Source organism: Arachis ipaensis, chromosome B07 (genome assembly GCF_000816755.2).
Source record: "Arachis ipaensis cultivar K30076 chromosome B07, Araip1.1, whole genome shotgun sequence".
Classification (NCBI taxonomy): Eukaryota; Viridiplantae; Streptophyta; class Magnoliopsida; order Fabales; family Fabaceae; genus Arachis; species Arachis ipaensis.
Window position 1 is genome coordinate 307,466 of NC_029791.2, and position 9,323 is coordinate 316,788.

Sequence of the window (9,323 nt, forward strand, 5' to 3'; positions counted from 1 at the left end):
TCATTCTACTTAAATACTGTATTTTGTTAGTTAATAGAGAAGGAGCACGGATTATAATCTCAAATACTCTTTTTTTTTTGTACAGTCACCAAAAAAATAACTTTTTTTTTTAAGAATTGTCATTTATTGGGCCTGGGCCAGTCAACTAGCAGGACCAGGATTCCTCAGGAAAAAAAAAGTAAATGAGAAATAGAAAAGGAAGACTTGGAAAATAAAAAAGAAAAAATAGATCGGGAGACGGGAGGAGAAACTCGTTGACGGAGAAAGGGAAGAGTAAATAATAAAAAAAATAAAGGCAAAATTCCGGTGTTGGTTGCTGGGGGCAGATTGTGGTGGAGTACTGACAGAGAGAGGTTTGATTCATGAATTGATTTGAATTGAGTTGTTTCCGTCGTGTTTGGGCGTTTTTATGATTCATTAATTTGCAGGCCACCGGCGGGGATAGGGAAGGGGAAGGGAAGTCCCAAATTACTGCATACAAATATATAATCAAATTCTTATTCATATCGATCGCATAAGAATAAGAAAGAGATATGGGTGTCACTTTGAAGCAAGTGATTAAGAACCTTGACGCCTTCCCCCGCGCCGAAGAGCATTTGTTGCATAAAACTCAATCTGGGGCTCTCGGTATCTATCTATTCCCTTCCAACTTATTTCACCCTTTTTTCATTAGCTCAATTTTTTGTTGCTTTGCAGTTTCCGTGATTGGTATAGTTATAATGGCCACCTTATTCCTGCATGAGCTCGGTTATTATCTTTCAACCTACACTGTCCATCAGGTTTCCTTGCTCTCTTTCTCAAACATGTCGTCATATCCAAATTCTCTCTTATCATTATGATTGCTTCACAAGTTTCTTTTTTTAATTTATTTATAATTATTAAACTATACTTGCTTAGTTCTGTTCCATATATACTTTGTGAGAATAAATTCAGCTGAAAAGAAAAGGAATGAAAAACAGTCACAAAGGTGCATTAACTGCAGAATGAAACAGGCTTCCCTTGTTTTAGGACACTTTGCTACATTTTCTTTCTTTCTTTTTCTACCATTGATATTGTGGAATAAACAAAGGGGATCTGTTATCCAACCTTTTGGGTTCTCAATGAGTATTCTATACTATGCAGATTCACATAGGATATGCAAAAAAAATTTCACTTATACTCTCCCTTTTCAGATGTCAGTTGACTTGAAACGTGGAGAAAATCTTCCCATTCACATAAATATGACTTTTCCTTCTTTACCCTGTGATGGTTAGCACTGTCCTTTCATCTGCTTCAACAATAATACTACAACTTTATCTCTACTTTCTATCTTTGTTTTGAATCTCTAATTTGCTTTAACATTGAGGTTTTTAAACGTTCATCTTGTTTCTGTGAGCAGTTTTGAGTGTAGATGCCATTGATATGTCAGGCAAGCATGAGGTTGATCTTGATACAAACATATGGAAAGTAAGTGTTTGTCACACATACGGTAGTATCTTTTGGTATCTAGAATTTCTACAACTATACATTTTTCTTATTGTTGATTTTTGCAGTGCATCAAAAACTTGGGATGCAATCATAAATTTCTGTTGCTATAAATACACATTTATAAACAAAGAAACAAACCAAAGTTTCACCTATCTACTATTTCTAGAGATCATCATCACAACCCCTGTATAAAGGGAATGCTGAGTTAAGTATTTGTGGAGTCTCTTCTGTTTCTTGTTTTGGTACCAAAGGGGACAATAATTGAATCATCATTCTTGGTTACCGATCAAACAGTTTTGAACAGGGTTTCAGTCCATTATTTCTTGAATAACTTAAAGAGGGATAAGATAGCAATGTCAAGCTAATTTGTTTGTTATGCTCTTTCTTTTTCGTTTTATGGTTGTTTTGAAGTTTGAACACCCCCACCTGCACGCGCTCAGAACCTTTTATAAATTTGTCACTCTAAATAATTTCTCTTTTTCTTGTTTATTATAGTAGATGAATGAGTTGAATATGCATAATGAGCATTGTTTGCTACCCATGAAATTTTGTTTTGAGTAATTCTATTTAGCCTTCTTGAGGTTTCTTTATTTTTCTAACTTCTATCTGTTATTTAGTTGTTACGCTAATAAGTTTGTAACTGCTGTAGCTTCGCCTGAACAGTTATGGCCATATAATTGGCACTGAATATATATCGGATCTTGTCGAAAAGGAGCATACTCATCATAAGCACGGTAATATCTTAGTTTCATTATGCCCACATTTCCAGAACTAAAAAAAATTGTATGAATTGTATCTCATTGGGTTAAACTCAATTTATTCATTTGGGCTTAAATGGAGGGCTAATTAGGATTTTGATAATGTTGAACTTACATGAAGTTTTGACTGAACAAATCAGTAACCCAAATAAAAGAATCGTTTTCTAAATCTTTTTTCGCATATTAACTAGGTAGTGTTAAACATTGCGATAGCACAATCCGAACTTCACAGTTCCCTTTTCGTCTTACATTTTTATTCTTTCATTTATTTTCCTGCCACTTACAGTCTTCTAACAACTGTGAGCAGATCATGATAAAGATCATCATGAAGATTCAGAGCAAAAGATTCATTTACAAACCTTAGATGAATCCACGGAAAATACGATCAAGAAGGTGAAGCAAGCATTAACAGATGGAGAAGGATGTAGGGTATAAATTCTAATCTTTTCATAATATAAAGTACTTTTGGTGTTCTATTTGTCAAACCCAGAAGACTCTTAAACTTTTGGATTCATTCTCTTGTAGGTTTATGGCACTTTAGATGTTCAAAGAGTTGCAGGAAATTTCCATATTTCAGTTCATGGGCTAAATATATATGTTGCTCAAATGGTAATACTTTTGTCCTCCCTCAATAATATTTCAGTTAAAAAATGTATATGTAAATTTGTAATTAAAACATCAGGGTCTTTCTTTTTTTTTTTTTTAAATAAATATACTGGTGCAAGGATCTATAGACCATAATAGAATTAAAGGTGTTCTTATTTCCATGAAAACACACAATTCTTCAAGTTCCTTTTAATAGCTTGTGTATTATGTCCATAATTTTGGTAGATGAGTAAATGAAAATGTGAATTTTCCAAGCCCAGAACTTATATCATAGTTGTTAGTATCCTGTCAACAGGGGAAAAAAGTGTTTATTGAAGGAGTTGATAATAGTCTCTACGCTGTTTTACTTATAGCCTATCTAGATATTTAAAAAGAAAGAAAAGGCAGAAAGGTATCAAGGTGCAAGAATAAAATGCTTGAGATTTAAAAGTTTCGTGATGGCATTAGTGGTGGATAATTGAGAGTTGTTCAAGAAGCCAACACCATAACTACGGAGTCTACTTATTTTATAATTTTCTCTCAAGGACGAAGTTGCCTATAATTGAACATTTTATTAAGAGCTTAGATCTGTCTCCTGTTGCATTGAAAGGATTACCTCAATTGAGAGGCTTCTATAGGAGATTTCCATTGAAAATGCCTAAAACAGTCTTTGATGGTTTTCTGCAGATTTTTGGAGGAGCAAAGAATGTGAATGTCAGTCATATTATTCATGACTTGTCATTTGGCCCCGAATATCCTGGAATTCACAACCCACTTGATGATACAACGAGGATTTTGCATGACACAAGTGGAACATTTAAATATTATATTAAGGTTTGAATATTGTGATTATCGTTGTTGTTTTAGTGTATTTTCTGTGGTAAACCTCCAAAAGCTCTCTATTTTGCGATGCAGGTTGTTCCTACAGAATATAGATACATCTCAAAAGAAGTTGTACCAACTAATCAGTTCTCAGTTACAGAATACTTTTCACCCATGAAAGACCACGATAGGACTTGGCCAGGTTGCTTTTATTCCTTTGTGTTTGAAGTTGGCGTATTTCTTGGGTAGGTTGTGATTTGATTCCTGTTTGTCTTGTTGTCTGCAGCTGTCTACTTTCTGTATGATCTATCACCTATTACTGTGACAATCAAAGAAGAGCGACGCAGTTTTCTTCATTTCATTACTCGGCTTTGTGCAGTGTTGGGTGGAACCTTTGCTGTAACAGGTTTTTTTCCTTACTACTTACTATACACCTTTAGCCAGGTTGCTATTTGCTTTTCAATGAGATTATTGGGTGGAACTCATGGACAGATAATGTAGATAATTTAAGTGTTCAGCATTTTCAGCAAGAACTGAAGCCATTATAGGCATGAAATTGCTTAAGCTGTTTTTCATAGTCCATGGAGTTAAACTGATCCCTACCGCACTTTAATTATTCTTTATGCTGATAACATTCCTGTCTAAAACTCTCCGTATATTAACAGGGATGCTGGACCGCTGGATGTACCGTCTTATGGAAACTATAACTAAGCCCAAGGCCAAAACAAGTGTATCACGATAAGATATGTGCTCATCATTCCCACTTTCCAGCAACATCCTTGGATTTATGCGATATGGCAGATGGTGGCATGGTTGAAATTAAGAATTGTAATCAACTTTTTGACAAATGTCTCTTTGTAGAATTGTTTGTGCCGTTGACGTTAAGCAGTTCATATTATCTTCTACCATTCGGAATGGCTTTTTGCTTGTCCGCTTGACATTACGCAACAGACTGCAGAGTATTTTCATAGCTATGCCACATCTTAAATCCTCCTCAAATTTTGGTCAATTTAATCAGAAATTCCCTTCAATTCATGCTCAATATAGGAGAGCTTAAATTGTCCCCAAGTGAAACAAATTAGGTCGAATGGACGTATTTTTCAGTGAAAGGAATGACAAGAAAGTATGATTAGTATTGCATGCAAATATTTCGGATCACGTATTTTAGAGCAAATGTCTTAGTATTGCGGATAATTAAGGAAAATAAGAACAACAATCTGAATCGATAAAACTAATTTGAGACAATTATATCAAGAGTTGGACTAACTAAAAGTTAATGTCATCGATGTTGCTCTTGTTGCTCTATTTGTTCTTGATGCTGCTGCTCTAGACTGTTACCATTCTCATTGGGTGTTTGATTCTGCCTATTTGCTCTCCATCTAACATATTCCGAAAGGAGACAATTCATGCTTATTGTCATCCCGAATCCAATGAATGAGGAAAGGAGGATCGACAGAATTGGATTGACATTAAGCTTCAGAGATCAAAAAACGAGGTGTGCTAAGCTATGTAATTTAGGTGTGAGGCAAGTCAGGTAACACGATAAGCATATAAAATTAATAGAGTAGGAGCTATATCATCTTACCATATTAAAAAATACGTGAGCAAACAAGATGAGAATTGCGAACTGGAAGCAAGCATAAGCCCATACGTAACTCCTGCTCACTGCCACCAAAACAAATCACCTTTTAAGTTGAGGACAAACTAATAACTACATCTATATGTAGAGTATCGCAGCATTAAATTAGAGCAGTTGCACTTGCGCATGACCCAAAGAAGATATCTGCTCCAAATGACTTGGACTCATGCTTAGACAACTCAGACAACAGTGGAAGGAAATAGATAACTTAGACAGCAAAATTAAGGCCATTGAACTCCATCTAAAACCAAGTTTCTGTGAAACCATTCAGAGCAATAATTTTTTAAATAGTTTCTCCTAAAGTTTCTTTAGCTCTGCCTCTACTCCTGACCCCTTTTTGATTTTACTATCTACCATTCGATAGTCTACTCACACGAGAATCTAGTGATATTTAATAATATTAATGTTGGCTGCTTCTTAAATGTATCTACTTTCGTCTCTAAGCATGCGAAGCTCCTTATAAAAGCAGTGAGAACCAAGTATAGGATGTTCATAAGGCTTCCAAGTCATCGCATGATATGAGAACTGTAAAATGCTTATCCATTTTTGATAAACAAAAGTTTGATAGAGTACTCTAATGCTCTTCAACAATCGAGCATAATGAGGACAATTCTGAGAAGAGAAGTGAGGGGCGCAGCCGCACAGTTCAATTCTCTTGTTTCAGACCTTTTGAGTTGCAAAGAACTCACGTGATGTATGATCTTAACAGGTCTGTGGAGGAAGAACATACAAGCAAAATTTTAAGCCAATGATGGAAACAAAGTTATGATCTGGATTATGGAACTACAGAAATAATCATATGTTCTAGTGATTCACCAATTATAACACATGATGAGTCCACTTATTGTCAACTCAAATCGCACATGCTTTTTCTTCACTATTTGATTTTTTATGATTGGTTTTTATTGTTAAGTCCCTGTTCCTGTTTCCACTGTCCCTACCCTAGTTTGTAGATCACTAGAAAACTAGGCAAATTTTGTTACAAGAGACATTTTGCCAGTATCTCTGTATTTTTGTCCTACAGACCAAACAGAGCCTAAGGGAAATATGACAGATGCAAAATGACTTTATTGTGCTTTGGCAGACAGAAGGAAACAAATTTTACCCATGGTTGACGCAATCATAGATGTTAGGAGACCCAAAACACAGGAGAAAGGTAATGCAATTGCGAGAGCTCGAGGACCCAAATCTGAAACCTGGTAAACAAGAAATCAGTGTTAGGAAGAAGACAAAGGCTGATATAATTATTAACCAAAAAAATAATTTATTCCCTACGCATATGCAGCATTATCCAAGCACTCTTCAGTCTTCGTATAAAGAATTATGAATAATAAAAAAATGATAGCTCTTTTTTCCCTCTTTTCTTCACAGCAAACACTCAAGTCACTTATCTTAAATTTTGTCAAGGAAAACATTCCAGCATCTGTTGACTGAGAAAATTGAAATTCTCCCATCAGATAAAGTTACATTTTCTGAATTAAGTAATCAAAAATATAATTTGGTCAAATGTTCTTTCACAAGTAAGTTTCTCATGCAGTACTGTGACCATCGGATGCAATAGGCCCCACATCCATAATTTGAAGCAGGAAACAGGTAGCAAGTTACCATAAAGTTCAGCATATGCATAAAGAAAGGCATACCAGTAGTTGCTCCAAAAAGCAGAAGTAAGCAAGCATGCTAATCAAGACAAGTACAGGTATATCATTCCAGATCCTGCCATGGACGAAATAAGTTGAATACATTACCCTTAGGAAACTAGTGACTCCAACATTTGTCATACCAGACACAAGTAATTATGTAAACGTTATTCAAATTCAGGATTAAATGCACTCTTATTCTTACGCAGACCAGCAACCAATAAAATATGTAGTAGGGTTTTTGGTGAGGGAATTGAACACAAAATTGACTAGCACATCAATACATGGAAACTTGCCTGTAATAAGCTATTTCCCTTGGTTGTGGCACATTTGGTGGCTGTCTGGCAGGGGGTTGACGATCATAAATTTTCAATAGTGTTACCGGGAGGTTTTGAACATCCTGCTTGCAGACATCACAGGTCCTGTTGCCCTTAATACTAAACCACTTTACTGCACAGTCTTGATGAGCAAGCGCAAGATCACCTTTACAACTGCATTCCATCTTAAGCGTATTTTCTCCTTCCCCGAGCTCTGCCAAACAAATCCTACAAACTGCTTCTTCCTCTGGAATATCTGCTGTAGCATCCTCAATAGCTAGAAAGGGGAGAACAAAATTAAAAAGTCTCAGATAAAAGAGGAGAAGGAGGAATATAAGAATATAGTTGACCAATTAATCAAGTACAGCCAGAATAAAATATTGAATTAAAAACGTTATAAGCACAGATGAGAAACTCTACTCCTAAAAAAACTGGTTCTGTTAAATACCTAGGAATCCTAACTTAAAGACAATCTGAAATTGACAAACTTGATGATTGAAAATAGAAATGAATAAGTTAACTTCAATGTAAAGTTTATTTAATTTGCTATCCTTTAATTTCGAGAGTTAGTCAGCAATTGGCATGGAAGGGCTATAACAGGCTATAGTCTCTAAGATTGTCTATGAGAGACGCACTAAAGATTATATCACCTAGAAGCCACCAAATTTCTTTCATCTATAATGTCTACTAAACGATGCAAAGCGTTACCAATCTCATGTTATATACGGTTAAGTGCCAAATATTTAATAGTTCTTGAAAGTCAGAACTCATAACTGAATATTTCAGATTGTGATTCTTGATCAAGAAATGTAAAATGGGAACCTACAAGAAATTATGTGCTCTACGTATATTTCAAGGAATTACCAATCTCCATGACTGAAGCATCACCAGTTGAAGTTCCATCAACAGTTGCAAGATGCCGCCTGGCTGAAATGATACGAATCAAGACCCTAGACTGAGTGCACCTCAATTTGGTGGCTTTGGCATCAACTGGAACCGAAAGTGATCGAGTTATATGCTGCTTGACAACCATTGTCTATACAAGAATGGAAATATTCATCAATGCAGCATAGTTTAAAATCATATACCAGTTTAACATACAAAATGTAAAAAATTTTAGCAAGCGTTGTATGAAAACAGTTGCCTTGATTGAAGAAAAGAGACATCCATACATTTAAATCAGAAGCACATCCCAGATGTCTGCCATGTACACTTTCTTGACCCAAAGATGCAATTGGAGTAACCGGTAATGAGTGGGCAACCTTTGACAATGGAGAGAATGAACCTTTACCATTAAGAGAGAGGGTCCTTGAAGTAGAAGGCTTATCCAAAAGTGCATTTGACAGGGTAGTATCAGGAACAATGAGAACCGTCCTTTCAGCATCGCGGGGACTGGTTCTGGCCCTGAAGTTCCCTTGAGGAATTATACTTCTCATGGAAGGCCTGACTCTGGCCGAATTTGGCCTTGGCGGAAGTCCTCTAGAAGAGGTGGATGTGGAAGCAGAAATGGGACTGGAGAGGGAAGGACCATCCGTCTTTGCGAAAGAAGATAATGCGGCATCTAGTGACCATGGGGGTATTTGCAGAGAGGGGAGTGCAGGCCGTCTGGAGTGAGGAATCAAGGAAGCCTTGTCACCTTTTTCATTTGCATTTGCAGCACATGTCTACAGTAAGTAACACAATGCAATGCTACATCAAACAATTGCAAACTGACAAAAGCAGCGGCAGCTTATAGTTTTGAGTATTGAGTGATTACAGTTTTAGCGAAGTTACATTCATATTATGGTAGCAGCAGCTAGCAATCAGGAAACAGAGAAATGGCAGATCGAAATGGAAGGCATATGATCTGTATGTGTTATTACCTGGAGGCGATGAAGAGGATGATCTGAGAAGGAATCAGCAGCAGCAGTTTGAAGCTCAGGCTGCAAACCTGTAACTCTGTTTTCCATCAAATAATAATCAGAGAAGCAAGCAAATCACCTTTTAGGTTTGCCGCAAAAACAAAAACTGCTACCAGATACATGCCATTGCCGTTGCTCGCCCACCGATATTTAACATTACTATTTAATAATTAATATTATTAATCATTGTCATTATT

At 36.2% G+C, this 9,323-nt stretch overlaps 2 protein-coding genes across 5 annotated transcripts in view; one reads left to right on the plus strand and one right to left on the minus strand.

The window, feature by feature from the left end:
• Positions 496-4,663, plus strand: LOC107608711 (endoplasmic reticulum-Golgi intermediate compartment protein 3; the record flags this gene model as incomplete). The annotated part of the gene is given in 11 exon segments (XM_016310418.2): positions 496-627; positions 697-779; positions 1,173-1,248; positions 1,379-1,446; positions 2,117-2,201; positions 2,533-2,654; positions 2,751-2,834; positions 3,498-3,644; positions 3,726-3,834; positions 3,919-4,038; positions 4,298-4,663. Coding segments are annotated over 11 exon segments (1,065 nt in total). The 3' UTR covers positions 4,375-4,663.
• LOC107608710 overlaps positions 4,742-9,323 on the minus strand; it is a 4,959-nt gene continuing 377 nt past the window's right edge. The window contains exons 2-9 of one of the 4 annotated variants that reach the window (XM_016310416.2): positions 9,088-9,163; positions 8,398-8,889; positions 8,090-8,261; positions 7,205-7,502; positions 6,912-6,984; positions 6,377-6,467; positions 5,218-5,297; positions 4,742-5,106 (exon numbers count right to left, since the gene is read on the minus strand). In XM_016310416.2, coding sequence (XP_016165902.1) covers positions 4,912-5,106; positions 5,218-5,297; positions 6,377-6,467; positions 6,912-6,984; positions 7,205-7,502; positions 8,090-8,261; positions 8,398-8,661 — 1,173 coding nt within the window. In that variant the 5' untranslated portion in view covers positions 8,662-8,889; positions 9,088-9,163 and the 3' untranslated portion in view covers positions 4,742-4,911. Of the gene's footprint in view, positions 5,138-5,217; positions 5,298-5,348; positions 5,983-6,376; positions 6,468-6,527; positions 6,702-6,911; positions 6,985-7,204; positions 7,503-8,089; positions 8,262-8,397; positions 8,890-9,087; positions 9,164-9,323 lie in introns of those variants that run through there. The other 3 variants (XM_021106806.1, XM_021106807.1, XM_016310417.2) reach the window with 3 other exon arrangements.